This window comes from Aythya marila (genome assembly GCF_965140915.1).
Source record: "Aythya marila genome assembly, chromosome: 15".
NCBI classification, from domain to species: domain Eukaryota; kingdom Metazoa; phylum Chordata; class Aves; order Anseriformes; family Anatidae; genus Aythya; species Aythya marila.
This window is the reverse complement of record NC_139056.1, coordinates 6,775,569-6,798,084: the sequence shown is the minus strand read 5'-3', so window position 1 is coordinate 6,798,084 and position 22,516 is coordinate 6,775,569. Positions and strand designations below refer to the sequence as shown.

General features: G+C 51.6%; 1 protein-coding gene across 4 annotated transcripts; it reads left to right on the top strand.

Annotated features, from left to right (window-relative positions):
- The first annotated feature begins 1,798 nt into the window (after positions 1-1,798).
- Positions 1,799-22,509, top strand: PGAP6 (post-GPI attachment to proteins 6). Of its 4 annotated transcripts, none has more exons than XM_082772274.1 (14): positions 1,799-2,014; positions 2,125-2,636; positions 7,536-7,713; positions 9,381-9,588; positions 9,679-9,812; positions 10,213-10,478; positions 11,675-12,000; positions 12,783-12,876; positions 13,318-13,441; positions 14,231-14,367; positions 16,487-16,665; positions 17,174-17,320; positions 17,778-17,894; positions 18,761-22,509. In XM_082772274.1, the coding sequence occupies exons 2-14, from the start codon at positions 2,492-2,494 to the stop codon at positions 19,055-19,057; spliced, it is 2,352 nt and encodes a 783-aa protein (XP_082628400.1). In that variant the 5' UTR covers positions 1,799-2,014; positions 2,125-2,491; the 3' UTR covers positions 19,058-22,509. The 4 variants fall into 4 exon arrangements, with proteins under 4 accessions (XP_082628400.1, XP_082628401.1, XP_082628399.1 ...); XM_082772275.1 differs by having other exon boundaries at positions 2,000-2,014; positions 2,122-2,636; XM_082772273.1 differs by lacking the exons at positions 1,799-2,014; positions 2,125-2,636 and adding an exon at positions 2,701-3,183 and having other exon boundaries at positions 18,761-22,508.
- Positions 22,510-22,516: the final 7 nt, after the last annotated feature.

Below are 22,516 nucleotides of genomic sequence, written 5' to 3'. Positions count from 1 at the left end.
ACTACAACAGAAAGCCTCTTACCAGTCTCCTGCAATGGTGGAGAAATGTCTAGTATTCCATCTGAAGTCAGAGCATACAACTAACACCAGAGTTTTGATCCATGCTCATGGGATGCAGTACTCTTCCTTTCCAGATCCCCTGCCACAGTGAATTCAGTTAGGCAATCAGCTGCAAGGTAGACACAATCCCAGGCTTTAACTGGAGATGGTTAAAATCATAGAATCATAGAATATCCCATGTTGGAAGGGACCCATAAAGATTGAGTCCAACTCCTGGCACCGCACAGGTCTACCCAAAAATTCAGACCATGTGACTAAGAGCACAATCCAAACATTTCTTAAACTCCAACAGACTCGGTGCCATGACTATGCCCTGGGGTGCCTGTTCCAATGTGCAACCACCTTCTTGGTGAAGAACCTCTTCCTGATATCCTGCCTGAACCTCCCCTATCGCAACTTGAGACAATTCCCTCGGGTCCTATCGCTGGTCACAAAAGAGAAAGATTGGCACCTGCCCCTCCTGTTCCCCCTTGTGAGGAAGCTGTAGACTGTGATGAGGTTTCCCCTCAGCCTCCTCTTTTCTAGGCTGAATCGGCCAAGTGACCTCAGCTGTTCCTCTTATGTCTTCCCCTCTGGGCCTTTCACCATCTTTGTAGCCCTCCTCTAGACGCTCTCCAACAGTTTCACATCCTTTTTGTACTGTGGTGCCCAGAACTGCACACAGTGCTCGAGGTGAGGCCACACCAGCGCAGAGCAGAGCGGGACAATCACCTCCCTCGACCGACTGGCGATGCCGTGCTTGATGCACCCCAGGATGCAGTTGGCCTTCCTGGCTGCCAGGGCACGCTGCTGGCTCATATTCAGCTTGGTGTCAGCCACAACCCCCAGATCCCTCTCTGTGTGGCTGCCCTCCAGCGTCTCACCACCCAGTCTGTACGTACAGCCAGGGTTGCCCTGTCCCAGGTGCAGGACCCGTTTAGAACACAGTGTTTTACACCCTGATCTACTTTTTTTTTTTTTTTTTTTTTTTTTTTTTAACTTTCCTTGTACCAAAATCAGACAAATAGATACGGGAGCAGACTGTGCCAGCTCTATGCTCTTTAGAGACCTTTGTGTATGGCCAGGAAGATTCCAGCTATGGATTTATGGAAAGCAATACAACAAAATGTGCAGCTGCTTGTTCAGGAAGCTTTTATACCTTCTTCAATGGTTGAGCAGCTGAGTGCCTTTTTTTAACAGTAGAAGTGTATTTATCAAAATTCATGCTCCATAGAATTTGGACAAGTTGCCATTAGTTATTTTTCCAGATCACAGGTTCAGATGGGGTTGTTTCAGTACATAGTCACAATTTCTCCCCAGGCCTGTTTGAAACCTTGTAAGAAAGACATGAAAAGACATGATCAAGAGCAGGTTGTTCCTCCTGTGACTTCCTGAGGAGGGACTCATGGACCAAAGAGCAGTAAGCAGCTGCTGTTAGCCCTAGCCGTTACACAGGCTGGCCTGTTGGCACAGGCACCTGCACTGTATTCAGAGTCAAATGTTGAAGTTAGACAGAACCTCTGGTCCTGACAGGACCGTGCTCCCTTAGATTTCAGTGAAGACAGAAGCTCACCTGGGGGTTTCCAAACACTGAGATTTTTGTTGGCACCACAAAAGAAACAGGTATCACTACAGCTGGATTTTCTGCCTGGGAAAAATGTGGCAAAAATCATCACGAACTCCAGAGAACCCTCAAATAAACCCTTAACCACACACACAAGCAAATTTCAGATGTAGCCCACACATGGGATTTCCAGGAATTTTAATGGTACACAAGGAAGATAAGGAATTTCTGCTAGTTCATTAAACAAGGAATTTTCTTGGAAATTCTTGACATTCTCTCTCAGGAAGAATGAGTGTGAGGTTATATCCTCTCTTTCGAGGCCAACCCCACTTGTGACAACAGAACAGCAGTACTTCCGTGCTAAAAAAGCTGTGGTCACTGATCTCAGGCACGGAGAACTCAGCCTCTGAGGTATGACTGCACTGGGGTGGGTCAGTAGGGGAAGGGGAATATTTCAGCCATGGTACACATGGAAAGTTACTGACAAGAGATGAATAACAGGTTCCCTGTGTACATAGCAGCTGAAGCAAGAATTAACATGACATGATGCATCCGGCAGTGCCCCGTGCTACTCCAGGGGCTCAGCCCCAGCAGATGGGGCAGTGCAGAGCCCACTGGTGCCTTCCCACAGCAAGGCCACCACCATGCAGCACAGGGAGGAGGAGGAAGGGGAACCAAAGGCCAGCTGCACCAAGCCAGGCATCACCACAGGGCTTGCCATGCCACGCCAGCACCCGCAGATGAGGATGACGGCGAGCTTAAGCCCTTTGTTTTCCCAGTGCTGCTGTTCCTGTGGCAGGTGGCTGCACCACCCCACAGCGTACGTGGAGCCTGGCTGGGGTGCTGCTGCCCTCACAGGGGCACGAGAAGGGAGGCCACAGCGTGAGGATGAACCAGACCCCAGCCCACACAGGGACTGTCCCAGAGACCTCCTGGTGGCCACGGGGCATGCCCCTGGCAAGCCTGGATGTGCTGGGACTCCTCTGGGATTTTGGGAGCAGCACACGGCCACAGGGCTCTGAGCCCATCCCAGGTCACTCTCTTGGTGCTCTCGGAGACCTCTCGTGCAATTGGGGTGCCAGGGGGACCTCAGGGCCTTGTGAAGTCTCAGGGCTCCCTGCGGTTATCCCAAGGTCTCGGGGTGCTGACAGGGCTCTGCGACGTCCCCAGGATGACTGCTGTCCCCAGGTCCCGGCTTCCACCCCGGGGATCCCTCAGGACCCTGCCAGGCCTTGGGGACGGATCCCACCAGCCCCACACGCATCCCGGGCTCCCCAGAAGCTCTCTATTGAGCCGGGGGTCCCAAAGGCTCCCCCCGCTCCTCTCCCAGAGCCCCGCAGCGCCGGGGCCGGCCCCGGTTGTGGCGGGGGCGGAGCGGGGCGGGGAGGCGGCGGCGGAAGCGGGCGGCGGCGGCGGCGATGGCGCTGCGGAGCCCCGGGCGGCGGCGGGCGGCGATGCCGGGATAAGGCGGGCGGCCATGGCGCAGGGAGCCGGCCCGGGGCTGCGGCTGCTCCCGGTGCTCCTGCAGCTCCCGGTGCTCCTGGGGCTCCCCGCCGCTCACGGTAACAGCACCGGCTCCGGTGAGTCCGGGTGGCTGGGGGATTGATTGCTTGGCCGTGCGCTGTCCGCTCCGGTGTCCCCGGGCTGGGAAGGAGGAGGAGGAGGAGGAGGAGGAGAGGGGGGAGGCCTCCCCTCCCCGGGGACCCTGCGGTTGTCGTGTGCCCTTCTGCTCTGCTCTGTCCCCCCGGGACCACCGGGGGTGTCCCCAGCCCCGCGGATGTCACCGTGTCCGTGGGGAGAAAGCAAAGTTTGTCCGGAGGCACCGAGGCGAGAAATGCTGCGGTGTCCCCGGTGCTCACCGAGGTGGCCCTGGTGTCTGCATTGGCCCTTTGGCCAGGAGGAGGCTTGGGGTGTGTGGTATGGGGACAGGGATGGGGACGGGGACAGGGACAGGGACATGACTGATGGAGATGGCGCCTGGCCCATGGAAGCCCTAGGGCTGCCTTCCCTGGGCAGGGGAAGGGTGCAGGGAGGTCGAGGGCCCAGAGGAAAATCAACCAAATGTTGTTTTGCAGTGGGCAGAAGCTTCTGTCTGCAGCACAGACCCGAGGAAAGTCCCTCATCTCGGTACCAGAGGTTGCTTTGAGCTGGTCAGCGCTGCGATCTGTGGAGTAATTTGTTGCTCAAGAGCTCTATTAATTGTCCCCTGTGCTCTAGCAGAGCAGTGCTTCATTCTGGCTGTACCAGGTGCTGTGGAGCAGCAAGAGATCGATCTCTTTCCCTTGGAGATCAGGGCCTGAAACCAGGCAAACTTGCCACCGTGTGTGCGGTGGTAGCTGTGGTGTTGCTTCTCAGGTGAGTTCACTTCCACTGTGTTGAGGCAGATGGGCAGGAGCAGGCGCCCAAGTGGGCTGGAAGAGGGTTTGGCAGTGAGCAGAGCAGTGGGCAGCTGTTTGTGGTGGCATGCCCGGGGCTCCCATCGTGTGTATGGCAGAGGCTCTGCTGGCTGGGGGCCGTACCCCATCCTCTGGAGATGCCACCAGGCATTGCAGTGTTGGGAAAATGTTGGGAGGTTGTTCAGATGCTTCGGCGTGCTGTGGAGGCAAGTTGGCGCTGACTGCGGTTATCAGCTGCTGGTGGTGATTATCATGTTGTACTTCCTCATAGTCTGTGAAGCATGCGGGCTGCTCTGGGAAGCCTATGAGGCCAAGGTGAGATGTCCTTTTACCCCCGGCCCACCCTCCTCTGGCATCCTGCTAGCTGGGTTTCCAGCCCAGAGGAAAGCTACCCTGTATTTGAGGCGTGTTGTTAGGTTTTTCTTGGCGTCATCCTGTCGGCTGGGAGAAATGCCACGTTGGGATTAGATCTGAGAGCTGGTAAAGATGAGGTCTGCCCCAGAGGAGTGAGGTGACCTTCTTTTGGAACATGTAAATATGGGATTTTGACATGGGCTAAAGAAATACGGTTTCTGTTACATTATAAATGGCAAAAAAAAAAAAAAAAAACCTGCCACATAGCCATTTCTTGTCTTGACTGGCCACTGTTGGTGTAGTACACAGGCATTTTCATAGACTCTTTATGAGCCTTTAGAGCCGCTCCTTGGCCTAAGCTCTGCACAGGGTTGAGCCAGCTGCCTTTGGAAGTAGTGGCTCTTCTGAAACTCCAGAGACACTTGCATCTGCTTTGAAACTGGGACCTCACATTGTTTGTGGGAAGCTCTGAAACCAACGGCCAACATATTATGGCTAAAAGTAGAATGAGATAATCTTTGGATGAGCAAATCCAAGCTGTTGCAAGTGGTTCTTTATTTTGAAATTCAAAGAACGCATCTCCTCTCTGCATCTGTGGTTCTGCTATGTTTTGTTTGTTTTCTTAAAACCACTTTTGTTTTTTTGCTTAATACATTTGAAACTTGCTTTTAGAAGGAGGCCATGTCTTGTGGAGACCTGTCTTTCTGTCTACTAATATTTGGTTTTATCCACGTGTAGCATTTCCTTGTCAACCCAAGGCTGAGGGTGAAGTGGGAATCAATTCATCTTATTTCCTGGGTGCAGCTCTTGTGTGCCCAGCATAGCAAGCCTAAGAGCAGGAGCATGGATAGATTGTCTCCAAGAGAAACCACGTGTGGTTGGACTTTGTGCATGCTGCTGTCACGCTGGCTCAGCCGTGGCTCTTGTTTTAACCTGGGAGCTGTCACAGGCTGTGCTGAGGCAGAGCAGGTCTGCAGACCTTCCCTGGGTGCTGTGCTTGACCTCACTCATTGTAATTGACTGGTCCTTAATAAAAAGCACTGCTGATTGCTTGACTTCTTAGTTTTACAGCCTGCCAGCCCTCTGCTCCCCCAAAACCTCGCACATAAGTCTTCAGCTGCTGTGGCCCTTTGAGGGCAAGGACCTGCTGGTGGGTGCTGGCTGCAGCTTGTTGGCCATGCAGAGCCTGGCCACCAGCAGGGGTGGAACAGCTTCGGTCAAGGTCAGGCACTAGCAGGACAGCGTATCCCTGCTCAGGTTGTCCTACTCTACCTGTTCCTTTAAGCAGAGCCACGGCGACCCCAGCCTTATCACTCCTTCTGTCTGTGTCTCCCCTTGTCCCAGATGTCACTGAAATGAACGCGCTGTGTGCATGCAGAGAGCAATTAGGTGCAGAGAAGCCACTGATTAAAGACCTCTCTCTTCTGTAGTTCTTTAAATACAGCTGGGTTTACAGCAGATCTCAGCCAATTCCTGTCTTGTCATCTGCAAGTGGGCTTTGTGGTGTCCCATCCTGGCTCACCTTTCCCTCTGTGCCTGGAGCCCTGTGCGGGCTCTGCCTGCAGGACCCCGTGGCGTGAGGCTGGGGCAGGAAGGTGCCTGCAGTGTTCCGCCAGCGTGCCCTTTCCCTTGTGGAGTAAATTCTCCCATCAGCTTGTGCTTTGACAGCAGTGAAAGCTGTGTGGCTGGTATTTCTTGCTTTCCTGTTTCCTCCTTTCTGTTGGGTTTGCAATCTGCCTCGAGGCTTTAGCTTGGTAATTTGCCAGGAAATTAAACCCATCATTACTATTCCTGTCTCTTTGCAGTGCCGTGTGTTCAGGCTAGCTTGCGTCCTGCTTTGGGGCATGAATCGTATTTCCTGCTAGGATTAGTTTCCTCTTGGCACAAAGTATGTCCCAAGGCTCTGCTCCTGCCTGAGGAGTGTTCTTCCTCTTTTTCTGGCACCTTACTTAAACTCGGTTGGGTCCTGTGTGTTTCCACATGACCCCGAGCAGCATTAGATGAAGACGGGCTGAACAATTCTTGCTGCCTTATTTTCTGATCAAAGCGGTGGATGTGAATCTGAAAGCTAGAAGTTTCTCCCCACTCCAGAGAATTCTAGCATAGAAAAGGAGCAATTGGGAGGTCTTGGTAGAGATGTGTGGGCACGTTCTTCTACTCCCCTTGCTGAGTGCGAGGAACCTTGTTTTCTGGTGGGCAGAACAGCTTTGTCTCTGCCCTCTCACCACAGTTTTGCCCTCTTCCCAACCCTCGTGTGATGTTTTTCTTCTGTCCCTGAGTTGTAGTCTGGTTGTTTTCTTGCTAACAGTGACACCAATGCAGTTTTGCAGGTGAAATTATCTGCAGGCTAGGGGTGATCTGTAAGCATAGTTGGGCAGAGGGATGATGGAAGACGTAGGTAGTACTCTGATGCGTTCACTAAAAAACTGTTGTCCTCTTGCATGACCAAGCCTACCCAAGGGCTGTTAACACTATTTGGGCAGCCTTTCTTCCAGGTAGGAAAACCTCTAGGGTTTGTAAGGTATATCTCTGAACACAAAGTGCAGTTTGCAGCATGTAAGTTTTCGTCACATTGCGTGTTGCAGGAGGACAGCATGTGGCACAGTGCATGTGTCCTGAGCCTGTGAGGACTGATAACATCAGCCCACGTGCTCAACAGAAACCGATGAAGACAGCTCTTGCCTAGAAACTGCAGCTAAATTCCCTGTGTGGAGCACAGAGCACCCTGTGCTACCTGCACCCGCCTCGTCCTACCCTGTCCACCTGCTGTGTGTCGTTTGCCTAAGGTGCTGGGACTGGGCTGCTGCCCGCTCTGCCGTGCTTTCCTTGCCACCATCTTTTCCTCCTGACCTTTTCCTCCTCCTCAGTGTCTCAGGTGTTCTGTCATCTTCACAGCATGTTTTGTGGAGCATGGTTAAGGTTCCTCCAGTGCTGTCTGGCTGTAGGGGACAGTTTTGTGGTAGGGATCTGTGCAGTTCTGGCTGCTCAATCTCATCTCATTCCTCCTCAGGAGGAGTGCAGTGGATCAGCGAGTATCTAGAGGAATTGGGCTGAGAGATTAAGGACACAAAGGGCTTCTCTCCAGTTACCTTTAAACTCCTGTGTGTGTCTGTGGGTGGCTGTAGCCCTGCAACCTGCTCCCAGCAGCCACCCCAGCAGCTGCTTTGCTCTCTCCCTTTCAGACTCCCTGTATGTCTCCGAGTACTTCTCTCAGAGTGCGCAGAAGTTGTCCTTCTACAGCTGGTATGGGAATGCCAAGGTCTTCCACTTCCACGTGCCAGAAGATACTGTGCTGCTTCGCTGGCTTCTGCAAGCGTCCAGGGGGAAAGAACCGGAGTGTACCAGCATGGAGGTCACAGTGTATGTATGTCCCTGTGCCACTGCTTGCACATGTGGGCTTTCTTGTCTTTCCCTTGTCCTTGTTGCTCATGCAGTTGTTTCTCTGTAGGAGTCTGTGAATTTGTTGCAGCAGACAATTCCTTAGTGTTGCACTAACACTAAATCTGTGTTTTTTAAATCTGTAGAAGCATTTCATGTTACCAGTGGATCAAAGGGCTATCAAATATTATGTCTAAGAAACATATCTTATGTCTAAAAATGCTGGAGAGAGTTTCACAGTGAGGCTGTTGTTGCTGTTCATAACCAAAGGTGTTCCTGGACCTTTCTGTGTCTGTTGATCCTGTGCATGGTGCTGTGCAGATGTGGCAGAACTGCAAAGGGCCTGAGAAGATGCAAAACGTTTGAAGGTGGACAAATTCCCCAGTACAAAGGAGCTGGAGAGACCAGAAACACTATATTGAAGGATGCAGCCTGTGTATGGAGCACAGATAAGAGAGGAATGCCTAATCCTGCTGACACAACAAAACAAGATTTGAAGACGTGAAGATGGAGCGTTCAATGACATCAAAATAAATATTGCTTAAAGCAGTTCTTGATTTGTCAGAGGATTTGAGATCAAACAGGTTGAGACTTTGAGCTGTATTTCATGAGGGTACTAAGCTTCCTGGGCAGGTGGTTCCCTGAGAGGCTATTTGGACTCTCAGAGACCTTACATGGCTAGGACCTACTCCACAGGGGTGGCTGCAGCTTGCTGAAGTTTCAGCCACTCCAAAAGCAACTGAAGTTTGCTGCACCAGCTGGCTTGCACATTACCTAGTCTGTTCTGGGCACAGATAAGTGCTCTGTTGCTTCTGAGCAGCCTGAAACAGGTGATCTGTGTGTTTTCTGCATCCCAGAAGGCTTTCCAGTAGTTTAGGGATGTGAGGGACAAGACAACAGTTAAACAATATCCTAAGAAATGACTGTGGAGATCAGTTTAGCTAAGCTCGAACAGATTAATGACAAATAACCTGTCATGCTTGCTTGCTGGACCTGTTATTGTTCATTGTTCTGTTGTAGTGCTCTAGTAGTCCCAAAAAGGAGCAAATTGAATGCCAAATGGGCTGTCCAAATATCCCATGCATTACTTAGCTCCCTGCTTTTCTCATATTTCAAACTTCGAGCTACTCATCTTAAAGCAGAGGTGCTTGTGTTCTAAAGTCAGTCACATAGGCCTTGCTTGGTGTCTTTTTAGACTGTCTGCCCTCCTTAATGGAGGAAATAGGAAACATGCAGATCTCTTCTATAAAAAGAAAGCTCTTAATTGACGATTTAGCCTAGCTGGCTATAGGGGGAACTTGCTGATGGTTATAAAAGGAAAAAAGTAGTAGTTTTGTGACTGGGGCTTAACCTAAGCATGTGTTATGGAAATTTTCTTTCAGGCTTGATGGAACGATGTAAATCCTTGTCTTAATAAGCAGTCAAGTTAAACTAATCTCTAAATAAATCCAAGATAAGGTAATACCAGCCAGTCCTCACCAGATGAAAAGGATAGCTCTGTGCTCCACTTGAATATGTGGCGTCTTTCCAGCCTGCAGCCTCTCTGATCTCAGGCCAACCTGGGTGGCCACTGACGAATTTGTATCCCAGTTTACCTTGCAGGTGTATATACCTCCCTCGATTTACTTGCATTCTGGTTTCTCTTGCAGGCACTTTCGCTATGGAGCCCCTCCTGTAATAAATCCACTGGGCACTCAATTTCCTGCAAATGCGACTGTCCATCCTTCCTACAACATAAGCATCACTCTGAGCAGTGCAGTGCAAAACACCACTTTTGTGAATGTTACAAGCCCTGCTGCAGGAGACTGGTTCATTGCTGCACATCTCCCTGAGGCTGCTGGCAGAATTGAAGTGAAGGTAAGAGCTCTGGTGAGCATCTTGGACAGCCAGCATACTCTGTCCGGTGTCTCTTGCCACAGCTGACCAGTCTGTTCTCCCCTCCTGCAGGGCTTCTCCACTCCCTGCACCTATATGTTTCAGGCAGATATGTTTGTGCTTAGACTCGCTGATATGCCTGTTCTGGAGCCTGGTGTTGCCATGCCACAAACTATCGTCTCACCTGCTAAGCCTCTGCATGTCAAGTGAGTGAGAGCAGCGGCTGGAAGCACTTGGGGCCGTAGGTATGGGGTCAGATTTCCCACTGATGCTGTTTAGGGTAAGCCACTGTTGTTTCCATGCTGGGCTGGACTATGCCCTGGAGTTTGGGGGTCTCTGGGTCTGTTTGACAAGCTCCCTGCATCAGGGTGGTAGGTTTGTGGGCAGCACACTAGAGGGCCCTTCTCTGACTCTTTGCAGGCAGACGTAGAGGTCTAAGGCAGAAATCTGGTAGTTCTTAGAGACCCTTCCCCTGGGAAAGATTTTCACAACACAAATCAGGGCAATCTAGTTCTTACCACAATGCCTGTGGGAATCTGTGGTGGGTTGTGGCTGGTCTGTGTTCAGACTACAAGCTGTGCAAGTTGCTGGTTGCTTCTCCTGCAGGGTCTTTGTTCCCAAGTACACTGCCAGGATGTGGTTTGAGCTGCGAAGCTGTGTGACAAGTGAGCAGAAGGCATGCTCTGTGCGGGTAGTGCTGGGCTCAATCACGCTGCCACAGTCCTTCCAGAAGATCATCACCTGCACAGGGAATGTAAACTGCAGCCTGGGCCTGGATTCACTCCCCTGGGAAAAGTGGTTGCAGATCATGGTGGAGAGTCTTGGCACTGCCAATGCCAGTGTGTCCATGGAGATGCTGACTTCTTTCACAGGTGGGTTTCCATTTTCTCTACCCCTATGGGAGGGATCAGCAAGAACTTTGTGTCTGCTATGTCTCTCTCAGGCCTTTGGTTGGCTGGCTGTGATGCCCTATGTTTTAGGTTTTCCCAGCATGCTGGTTGCCTGGGCATAACCTTGAGGGCTGAGATCTAGTTGTTGCTTTAGTATCAAAAGTGTAGGCTCTAATATTCATCCAAGAAGACTACTCCCTGGACCTTCCTATTCTGGAAATGCCTGTGCCAGGATCTCTGAAGCAATGGTATTTTCCAAAGGCTGTGACCAGCTTAAACTCTGGTGAGGAGAATAGTTTTGGGTAGATGCACTAGACTGTATTGATACATTGACTATTGGCCATAAGCAGGCTACAGACAGGAAGTCATCTCACAGAGGTTTCCTTGGGGCAAGATCTTGGGTTGTGAGGAGATGTCTCACTTTTACATGCCTCAGGAGGTCACGGGGTCCTTGTGGCTGTGATAGGCACTTGTAACATGACAGTCATCCCTGTCTGGCTGTTGGGAGTCTTGCAAGCTCACCAACCAGGCATATTTTTAAAAATATTCTGCTAGGGCTTCTGCTATCATTTCCTCAAAGCAGAGCCTCATCCGTTATGCTCGAGGGCCTGGCACTGGCATCTGAAGTGTGAGAGGGGACACACAGCAACACCAGCGGCATTAGAGCTACACAGGCTCCAGCAAGTTTTCAAATGTCACATTTGGCTCCAGTTACTATGACTTCATGGTTTGTGCCTTTAGCTGTTATTGGGTTAATTTATCTCTTTTGCCTAGCCTTGTATGCCCAGGTCTATGAAACTACTACAGCCTTTCATGCAGCCAGTGGTTATGGGGCAGTTAAGTGTTGTGCTCAGTTATTGGTTAGTGAATACTCCCTGGCTGCTGGGCACGTTGTGTGTAATCCCTTCTTCTGTTCCTCTGCTTGCCAGCTGCTTCTCTGCAGCTCCAGGGTGTTGCCACCCACTGTACCATTCGCCTGGCTTTTGTCAGAACCCCACGTTGTGAATGCTGATGTTAGAGTTTCCCCTGTAAAGATGATAAATACTGAAGTGTCTGAAGCAGCTGAAATACCCCCACAGTTTGTGCTGTCGCTTGACAGTCTGAAGTTCCTGGGGCCCTGCCTGGTTGAGGTGCTGATCCTGGTTCTTCTGACTCCTCTCCTTTTTTTTCCTTTGCAGACTGTAGGCCGGGAAGTACCAGTTCATTTCTTAACTTCAGCCTAAACCAGAGCCAAGCTGGTTCTGGACCAGGTAGCACAGGAATAGCAGGGAGCCCCACTCAGTCTACAGGAACGGCTTTACGCAATGCATCTGAGCAGAGGAGCTTCTGTCTCCAGAATCAGCCCGTTGTTCGGGAGGACCTGGATGTGGTGTCTGTGCGGTACAGGCTCCTGAATGGTCCCAATGTGCCCGTGTACTCCATCTCCCCAACCCTGCTTCTCCTCAACTTGAAAACTGGCATGGACAGTGGGGGTTCCCTTGTGGTGAATCTCCTGCTTAACAAGGTGCAGTAGCTTTATTTGTGTGATGGTCTTCTCTTTGCAGTGCTCGTCTCTGCCTCTGTTCCTGGGTGGGTTTGTCAACAAATTCCAGGGGTTGTAGGTACCAGCAGTACTATTTTCCTTTCTTCTGTTGTTATTGTCTCTTCACAAAGCCCTCTGAACCTGTTCTAGCCACTTCCATGATGTCCTGCTTTTCAGTTCCAAGTGAAATGCCACAGCTTGCTGGCATGTGGTGGCAGCACTGAAAAGGAGAGGAAATGGAAAATAATTGCATCTCCATCTCTTCTGTGGGAACCTAGAGCCTTGCCACCAAGAGAGGAGGCTCTTCAGGGAAACCCAGGGATGTTTCTGTCTGAGTCACTGATTCCCATCGCTTTGGTGGCACCAAGGAATCATTTTACCTGAAAGTGTGACTGTGATGTTTGTCACAAGGGCTAGTTAGAGCCTTCCCAAGGGCTGATGTCCTGCTGCCTCTGTTTGCTGTCACCATGTGCTAATGCTGAAGCGATGGCCTAGTGTAAATGTCCTGGCTGGGTGGCATTTCCACCCATGCAGTCTCCCTGAGAGACTCTCTTCCTGTGCCTTTCAGCAAAGGCATAATGCAGTGACGATGCAGAGCGGGGTGAATGCAGGTTTGCCCAGGAAGAGTTGGTGAATTGGTGGATGACCTTGATCTGCAGCAGTTAATATCACCTGCTGCTCCCGTAGGACACGGGCAGTGTGGGAGATAAATTGTGCAGTGCATCGAGGTGCTCTCATGTGGAATTTTTTATTTTTTTGCACAGACGTCTCTGAGCCAGGCCAATGCCACTGTGGTAGCGTGTCTGAGTGCTGCTTCACCGGTGCTGTCCCTCAATACCACGCAGAAGTGCAGTACAGGTATGAGAGCCACTGACACGTGTCCCCAGCTCAGCTATGCTGCCTCAGGACTTTGCTTTTAGACCTCATGACCTCAGATGGACTCGGGTCCTTTGTAGATTGTCTTGGGGAAGCTGATTTTGGTGCAAGACCTCCTGAGGCCTTCATCACTCAGTTCCAGCACATGCCCTGGGGTGCTGGGGTGCAGGTGCTAGTCTGGAACCAGGAGTTAGCCTCCATCAAAGGAAGGCGTGGTTAGCACCCAGCTCTCTTCCAGCCTTGTTGGCAGGTTTGGGGATGGTCAAGGCTTTGCTGGTGTGCAGAGAAGCCGAACACTGCACTGGAGAACTAAATAAGCAACCAGGCTGGCCCAGCCGCCTTGTGTAGCTGATCTCAGCTTGGAATTGGTGCAGGCCCTTCTCCCCAAGTCCTGGTGTATCACAGCAACTTCTTGTCTTTAAGCTTTTTTCCAGGGCTACCCTCTGAGTGTGAGCACGTCCTCTGCAGAAGCGATGGTGATTGTCCTGTACCCCCAGACAGACGACTGGTTCCTTTCCTTGCAGCTCATCTGCACAAAGGGCCAGGGGTGAGTCTGCTGTGTTGCGTGGCTTTGAGGCTGGTTTGGAGCACTCTACCTTGCTGCCTTTAACTAACATAAGCAAAAGCAAATGCCTGTTGTCACTGTCTTGCCTTCTGTCATGGGCTCATCTCATGTGGTAGCAGTGAAGCCATGGCTACAGAGGGGGAGGAGGTGGGTGGCAGTGCTGCCTTGCTCTCTTGTGGGCCCTCAAGCAGCTTGTCTGGTGCTGAGCTGGCATGTCTCACACTGACTGCATGTGAGTGGTGGAGTCTGCCTGGGTGAGCTTCCCCAGATGTGTTTTGAGGTGATGAATTGGAAAGAGCTGTGCTATAAATGAAAATGCTGCTGTTACTTCCTCAAGGAGGCTTTGAAATGTGTTCAGTTCTACTCATAGTCTAGCGGTTTGCCTTCCTGGTGATTCGTCTCCGTAAGGGGCCGAACATGCTCTAAGAAGTGGTGCTGGCAACTGCTGGGCCTGACTACTAGTCATGGGTATCTCAGCCTCTTACGGGAGTCTGGGGAAGAGTTGAGGCCTGTCTGCACGTTGCTTTGGCAGTCTGAGTGGAGAGGGAGTTGACTGTGCTCTTATCTCTTGGGAGCAATGAAGCAGATCCACTGTGGGCTGTGGTGTGAAGGATCCCTGTGCCAAAATAGCGGAGAATTTGTGTATGTGAAAGTGGCTGGGGGTAGGACACAGCGAGGCCAGGCTCTTTCAGACCCCTGGAGCAGAGTGCTCCCTTGGCACACAGCTGCCCAGAAGGACCAGGGTACCAAGACAGTCTGCTTTCATTGCAGTGAATGTAACACCGCAGAAGCCAAAGTGACCATCATAGCATACCTCACCCCCTGCTTCAATGACTGTGGGCCATATGGACAGTGCAGTCTACTGAGAAGACACGGCTACCTCTATGCGGGCTGCAGCTGTAAAGCTGGTGAGTGCCTTTTCCTAGGAGGCTTTGCCATTCTCCCCAAGGGGAGGCCACGTTTTTCCATGCTGCTGTTTAGACAAGAGGGAAGAGGGTCTGCCACAGCTTTATGAATGTCCTGGAGTCACAGCACTTGCCTAAAGTGCAGTCTGTGCCCACGGTGCCCTCTTTGGGCAGCATCCTGATTCCCCTGAGGAGTTCTGGGAAGCACAGAGCATCCCAGGGGAAATGGTGAATCAGGCTGAGGACAGCTTTCTGCTGAAAGGTCACTTCCAGCTTTGAGTCCCCCAGGGCTTGGGGAGGTGCTTCTGAGCATCCCCAGTGAGATCTGAATACCTGCAGGGCTGCCTGAAAGCACCTGCATCAGAGCATGTGCCTTGCAGGGCAGCTTATTATGTAGTGCCCTGATACAGGACGTGATGAGGCTGGGCTGGCAGTCGCTGTCCATGCTTTGTCTCATGCTATCTCAAGAGCAAGCATGCAAGACAACCCTTAGACTTGGAAGTGCCACTGGAGGAGGAACATTGGTGTCAGATGCTAATATAATAATTAGATGAGAAGACTGGGCAGGAGTCACTAGTGTAGGGAAGATGATAGCTGTGCTGTGCTTGGATGGATACTTGCATCTGTTTTTAGCAGAAGGACAAGGCAAAATATGGTTCACTGCTGCTTTGGACCTGATCCAGCATGTCCTTGCTGTCTGCTGCAGTTCTGCTACTAGGTTAGGACTGCAATGGAGAGCAACATCCTAATTTCCTCAAGGGGTGCCAGGTCCTGGGAAGCACACAGCACCCCAGGGGAAATGAGGAATCAGGCTGAGGACAGCTTTCTGCTGAATCACTTGGAGCAAAATGCCCCAGCTGCATATTCATGACCCAGAAATAAACTGAAGAGAGCAGCCTCCTGTGGGCTCTGCAGTGAGAGCAGGGAGAAGGGGACAGAGCTGCTGGGCTTGTTTGTAGCAGCACTGTAATGGGATGGGTGCAACTCTTAACTCTGCTCTGACTGCGGAGCCTGCATGTACCCAGGCTGCCCTGTGACTGACCTCCTCTCCCCAAAAGGAGGGCATGGGCATTCTAACTTTGAATAAAAATAATAAATAAATAAATAAAGCTTAGTTTATAGAAGACTGTCAGCTCAGTCCTTGGACAGCAGGCTAAGAATTGACCCCAGTATCAAGCCCAGAGCTTTGCATTGTTCTCTGGGAAATTCTCTAGGTCATAAACACAGCTTGCAGCCAGGAAACTTCCAGCTAAAGCTAAGAAAACAATTTTTCTCCCATCAGAGTTGTTCACCTTTGCACTATATCCATGTCTCTGTCTTGGGGAATTTTCAAAACTCAGTTGGACAAGGCCCAGAGCAACCTGATCTGGCTTTGCAGTCTGCCCTGGGAGCAGGAGGCAGGACAGGATGGCTTCCTTAATGTTGTGGAACACTTTCCTCCATGGTTTCTGGGATCTGTAGGGTTCTTCCCCTGCAGTATCTTGTACCCAGCTTGCAGCAGAGAGCATCCTAAGCATTTGAGCCTCAAATATTTGATTTATCACCAGAAAGTAGCATGTGTGTTGAGTTACTATAGAGAAGAAAAGTACCAGTCTGGACAGACCTGTGCTGTGTGTAGAACAGCCCCTGCCACATGGGAATAACCTGGGGAATGTCGTTGGAACAGCTGCTGGGCTCTGCTGGGGTTTCCCCAAGACCTAGTAGCATGGGCCAGCCACTTTCCAAAGCAGAGCGTGCAATGAGTAGCGAGCATCCTGAGAACAGGAGCGTGCGTGGCTGATGGAGCAGATCAGCAAGAAGGGCTATGGCAGCAGGGCTCATTAGCCAGCAACTGCAAACAGCAGAGCTATTAAAGCCAGCTGCTCAGTATAAACACTGCGTGAGTCCTGGGTGAAATGGAGGTCAATGGGTAAGCTGCCAGAGATGCTGGGCTTGTGATGGGCTCACAGTGGGGGCGGGTGGGTTTGTCCTTCCTCGTCCTAACATGCTGCCTCCTAGAGCAAAGGAGAGGAGGCCCAGGGATAGTCCTGGGGAGCTACTGCTGCTTCTGAGGGGTCCCAGGCTCCTGCTGGATGCTGCAGGCAGGCCACATGAGATCCACACAGGCCTCTCTGCTCCACAGGTTGGAGCGGGTGGAGCTGCACGGATGACACCAAGGCCCAGTCAGTTGGTGCGCAGAACCTGGCCACCCTCCTGCTCACGCTGAGTAACCTCATGTTCCTGCCAGCAATAGCAGTTGCTGTCTATCGCTACTACCTGGTGGAGGCCTCTGTCTACACCTACACCATGTTCTTCTCCACGGTAGGGATCGTCTTTTGTCAGGTCCTCTGCCAGCTCCCTGTTAGCATCAGGAAGGGGATCCTGCCTGCTGCATTGGGCTAAAATCACTGGTGGAGCTGCCTATGCTCAAGCTCCGCAAGGAGCTTCTAGGATCATCAAACAAGCACCTCCATGGACATGTCCTGCCCCTTCAGAGTTTGACAGGAGTGTTATTTTCATTGAGTTCTTCCAGCCACACTGCAGGTGCTCATATTTGGGGGTGGGACCCCTGGGAGCTGAGATGGGGTTGGAGCATTCTGCTGAAGGTTACTGTCCCAAGAGACCTCAGCTGCTGCTGGGAGGGTGCAGACTGATAGCAGCTCTCCAGCTTTTTTCTGTAACACTGTGCTGGTTTGGTGAAGCTTCCTGGAGATGCTGTCAGGAGGGATCTTGGCTACCATGGGCTGAGATTACTCCTGCTTCTCCTTTCCAGAAAGCTGAGTGGTGCTGCTGAGTTCATGTTAGCCTTTGGTTTTGTTCCTGGTTCTAGTTCTACCACGCATGTGACCAGCCAGGTGTTGCTGTGATGTGCATCATGGACTACGACACCCTACAGTACTGTGACTTCTTGGGCTCTGTGGTGTCCATCTGGGTGACAATCCTGTGCATGTCTCGGGTAAAGAAGATTCTGAAATACGTGAGTGTCAGACCTTTATTGCTCCTGTACTGCAGGGCCAGGCGTGAGTCAGCCGAGACACAAGTGGCCGTGCTGCACCCTCTTGTGGCAGCACTTTAATAAGACAGCGCATACAGCAGATCCTCCTCTGCAGCCTGCAAGATAGCCTTGCTCTCTGGATAGCCCACCTTAGTAACAAAGGCTGTTTGTCATCCACCCTAATTTTTAAACCAGAGGGTGGTTTTATCCTAGGATCTTGGATCATGAACCTGCATGCTTGTAGGGACTGTGCCTGAAAGGACTGAGGGGAAGTATTTGTGGGTCCTCTGGTTTATTCTTCTAAAGGTACTGCTTCTAAGTCATGCATGTGTGCAGGGCTGGACAGGCAGGAGATGAAGTTCTCCTTGCCTTAGGCCTTTGACATAGCCATCTGTGCTCTAGCAGCAGGTGAGCTGCTGATGTGGTGTCTCGTTCCCAGGTCCTTTTCGTCTTGGGGACCCTGTTAATTGCCATGTCCCTGCAGCTGGACCGCAGAGGGGTGTGGAACATGATGGGTCCCTGCCTCTTTGCCCTTGTCATCATGATTGCAGCATGGGTAAGTAAGGGCAGCCAGACAGAACCTGCTGCCCTCTGCTCCTTTCCAGAGAATGATGGTGACAGAGCAGGCCCCACTTACCAGAACACTGACATATGGGAGCTGATCTCCTTGAAGCACCCTGGTGGACAGAGCACAGGGCAAGGCGCCTTTGGTCCCTCCAATAGCTGAGAAATCCCCTGCTTATGGGTCTCAGCACAGTCTGGCAGCTGCAGCTCCAATTCACAGAATGGGTGGGGTTGGAAGGGACCTCTGAAGATCATCTAGTCTGACCCCCACCCACAGAGCAGGGTCACCTAGAGCACCTTGTGCAGGATGGCACCCAGGTGGGTTATGAATATCTCTGGAGACGGAGACTGCACATCCTCTCTGGGCAATGTGTCCCAGTGCTCTGTCACCCTCCCAGTAAAGAGTGCCCCCTCATATTGAGCCAGAACTTCCTGTGCTTCAGTTTGTGCCCATTGCCTCTTGTCCTGTCACTGGGCACAAATGAAAAGAGACTGGCTCCATCCTCTCAACACCTTCCCTCAGATATTTGTGTACATTGATGAGGTCTCCCCTCATTTCAGTGCACACCAGCAGCTGGAGAGTCCTACCAGAGTGGCTGGCTGTTGCCTGTTCCCTGGAATGGTGACATCGGCATTGCCCTCTGCATGCAGGGCTTTGATGCCATAGCTATGTATGGGGGGTCTGGCACACAAGGGATGGGCCCAAGACAAGGGGAGGCTGAAGTTTTACAGAGGCAGCAGGCATACCCTTTTGCTGTGAGGACTGTTTAACAGATGTTCCTGGGTCAGGCAGTGCTGTGTGTTTCTTATGCATAAGCTTCTAGTTGCTTTAACCCTTCTGTGCTCTCACACCTCTAGGTTTACCACGGAGTAAAGCGCAGACACTGCTACCCCTCCTCATGGAAGCGCTGGGTTTTCTACCTCCTACCAGGGATCACCTTGGCTTTCATCGCCATCTCAGTATATGCATTCATGGAAACCAATGAGAACTATTACTACACCCACAGCATCTGGCACGTGCTGGTGGCTGGCAGTGTAGCTTTCCTGCTTCCGCCTCGGGACAAGCATAAGAAGCCCTGGGCTTGGTCACAGAAGCTCACTTGTCGCTATCAGATCTGCCAGAATGACCGTGAGGAGCTCTATGCTGTCACCTGAACTGCTTGTTGCCAGGTCACAGAGGTGAAGGGCTGGTAAGGTTGCTCTTTGCCAGGCCAGCCTGGGCTGCCCCTCTGTAGCACGTTGGCAATCTTGTTACGTGCTCATTCACCGGCTGGGACAGCGCAGTAGCTGGACTGGGTTTAAACATGAAGACAGCAAGCTTGTCTTTTGAAGGCAAGTTTGAGATCCCCTACACTTTACTGCTGGGATGGGGCAGGCTCTTTGTGGTTCTAAATTGAGGAATAGTCTCCCCACCACCTCCTCCGTGGCCTTGGGGGAAATTGTCAACTCTTATTCCCCTCCTACCCGATCCATGAGGACTGGGCTCAGCCCATGCTGCACTGGAGCCACAGGCTGCTGTGCTTTTTCCTGGACTCACTCTCTTAGCAGAGGGCTGTGGGACAGGGATTTCCCATGCCATCTTGCAATCAAAATTTGCTTTGTCAAGAGAAGAACAGATTTCTTCTGTACCTGACCTGGAGGCAAATGCATTTGAGTGCCCTTGGTGCTGAAGGGAGGGAGGGAGGTAGCTGATTTCAGCACACACACAGGGGCCTTGATTGCTGTCTCCCATGTGGGTCTGGAGCCCTCTCTTTGTGAAACAGGTGGTGCTGCTCTTACGTAGGCTGGCTTCTGGAAATGATGAATGAGACCTGAATTTGGGCCCTGGATTCAGGATCAGACTTGTCAGGAATGTGGAAAAAAACATGTGCAAGAGGCATCAGTAGCGTCTACCTGATAACTGTGAAACTCACAGCTGTGCAGGGTTTAGTCTAAATTTTTCTTTGTCCCTCTTGGTTCATCCAGAAGGAACTAGGCTGCTGTAATGTTCCCCGTCCTCTCTTTGTGTTCAGGTATTCGCTGTCTGACTTCCTTTTGTGGGTTCAGCAGCTCTGCCCAGCCAACATAAGTGGCAGAATCTCTCAGGACTCCATCAAGGTTGGTGATGTGCTGTGGCATTTCACTTGCAAGTTAAGTTAGTAACACTGCCCCCACCTCCGGCACCTTTGGGCAGCAATAGTTCACTCTGTGGCTGTATTTGGTTGGGATCAACCTGGGCAGCGCTGGAATCCAGGGCCCTAGCGCAGCTCCAGCCTGAAGGCATGCCCCAGTCTTGCAATAGTCTGAGCACAGTATGGCCTTACGGCAAGTTTGTTAACGTGTGCTTCAAACCTACTCAGCACCTTTCCTGTGCTTTGCGTACAGCATCACATCGGAGCTGTGCAAACCCTGTGCTCAACCGGTTGTGGCTCTGAGGCTGGATGCGCTGTGGAGCCACAGCTGGTCTGAGGCTGTTGGGACTGTCCCAGTCCAACCAAGAGCATCTCCCTGGGCTCCCAAGGTGGTTGTAGTCTCCTTGGGAGCATCTGTCTTGCTTTAGCCTTACTGGAGGGCACTTGGACATCGGAAAGCAAGGACAGAAACACAGAATTGGCAACCAGGAAATAGTCTTTGCCCATCCTTATTTTGTAGTTAAGGGCTCAAATACATGGTTCCCTGCCTGTTTATTCCAATTGTGGCAGATGGCTAAGGAAGAACAGCTTTGGCCAGTACAGAGCTCACCTTCCTATGCTAGAGACACTAATGTTCCACATCCAGCCATGTGCTTTTGGTACAGCCTGTGGTTCAATTCTATGTGCAAGCTGGCTAATTTCCACAAAATTGTGATCCCAGTAATTGGTGCACATCCTCCTCCTCTGGGATCAAAATGATGGCAAACACTACGTATGTGGCATTAAGGTGACAGCTGACATAAGCATTTTGGTGCTCCTTTCTAGTGTGCATGCTGCTCAGAGCTGGCCTGCAGTCAGACCTCTTCCTTTTGGAAGGAAAGAGCTATTAATGAAGGACAATGCTTCCTAGTTTATAGGAATCAGGGTTATTTCTTTGCCTTGAAAAATGTCCAGCATTCTCCTCAGCTCTGTACTTTAACCTCTTCTCATAGCTAACCTAGCCTCTGCCTAATTAATCTGCCTGTTAATCCAACCTCTGCCTTTGCACTGGAGGAGGGATAACCCCGGGCAGCATGACATACTAGATGCCACCCAGTTGTGAAGCAGCTTGGCAGAAAAGGTACTAAGAGTCCTGGTAGACACCAAGTAGAACAAGAGTCAGCAATGTGCCCTTGCTGCAAAGAAGACTAATGGTATCCTTGGCTGCATCAGGGAAAGTACTGCCAGTGCGTCAAGGGCCTGCACCTCGCCACACCTGGAGTCCTGGGCCCACCAGTACAAGAGAGACCTGGACATACTGGGAAAAGTCAAATGTAGGGCCACAGGGATGATGAAGGGACTGGAGCACCTCTCCTGTGAGGAGGGGCTGCAAGGGCTGGGACTGCTCAGCCTGGAGAAGAGGCTCAGGGGGATCTCATCGATGCCTGCACATCCCTGAAGGCAGGGTGCACAGAGCGTGGAGCCAGGCCCTGCTCAGCGGTGCCCAGGGCCAGGCCCAGAGATCTCCCAAAGCCGCCTGGACATAGACCAGGGTCCCCTACTCGGGATGGCCCTGCGAGGGCATCGCAGGTGGTGGAGGTGGCGGCGCAGATGGGCTTGGGGGGCCTTCAGCCTCCACCATGCTGTGAAAGTGAAGCTTTTCTTCAATGCAAGCCTGCAGCGGCTGAAGGTCACATCTCACCCATCTCCTTCACCGTCTGCCACTCATATACAAAAAAGGCGAGCAGGCAGCAGTAGCCCACACCCAGGCTCATTCTCCAGTGTGTTCCTGCCCATCACCCGGGGCTGTTGGATGGCCCAGACCCGTCCCTGCTGTCCCTCAGGGCACAAAGATGAGCTCTCCGTGGTGAGGAGGTCTCAGCCGCTTGCCCTGTCCCTGTATTTTGTTTCACAGCTTTCGGCCAGGGGCCGGGATGCCAGCAGCATGGCTCTCACCCTCGGTTTTATCCCCTGGGGGAGGAGGGCTTAGCACTCCCTCCTTAGTTCCAATTTTACTGCTTTTAGGCACTTTTTGCCCTCTCAGCGTGTCGTGGGCTGAGCACGTGGGTGGGCAGCAGCCGCACCTTCACAGCTGCGGCCTCCGTGCCTTGCTGCCGTGCTAGCCGGGGTGCTGCCTCAACTCTTTAAAGCAATAATTCCTCATCAGGCCTTTTCCTTTATGGCTTTCAATGCTGTGAAGCTTCAGGTGAAGAAACGCCTGGACCTCCGTCGTCGTCGTTGTCCGGTCGCTGAAGTTCTGCCCTCGCTCCCCTGTGTCGCTTTGGGTCGTGATGCAGAACCGTGCTGTGGGCCTGGGGGAAGGGCTTCCTGTTGGTCATTAATTATTAATTTGTATTACGGTTATTATTAATTTGTGTTAATTATTTCGGGTAAAATCCGAGGAAATCCCTGCGTCTGAACGGAACGGTTACGTGTTCGCTGTTAACACCCGGGATTATTTTCTACGGCCGATTTTAAAGCTTCCGATTTTATAACTTAATAAAGGGAGAGGTGTTTCATAAAC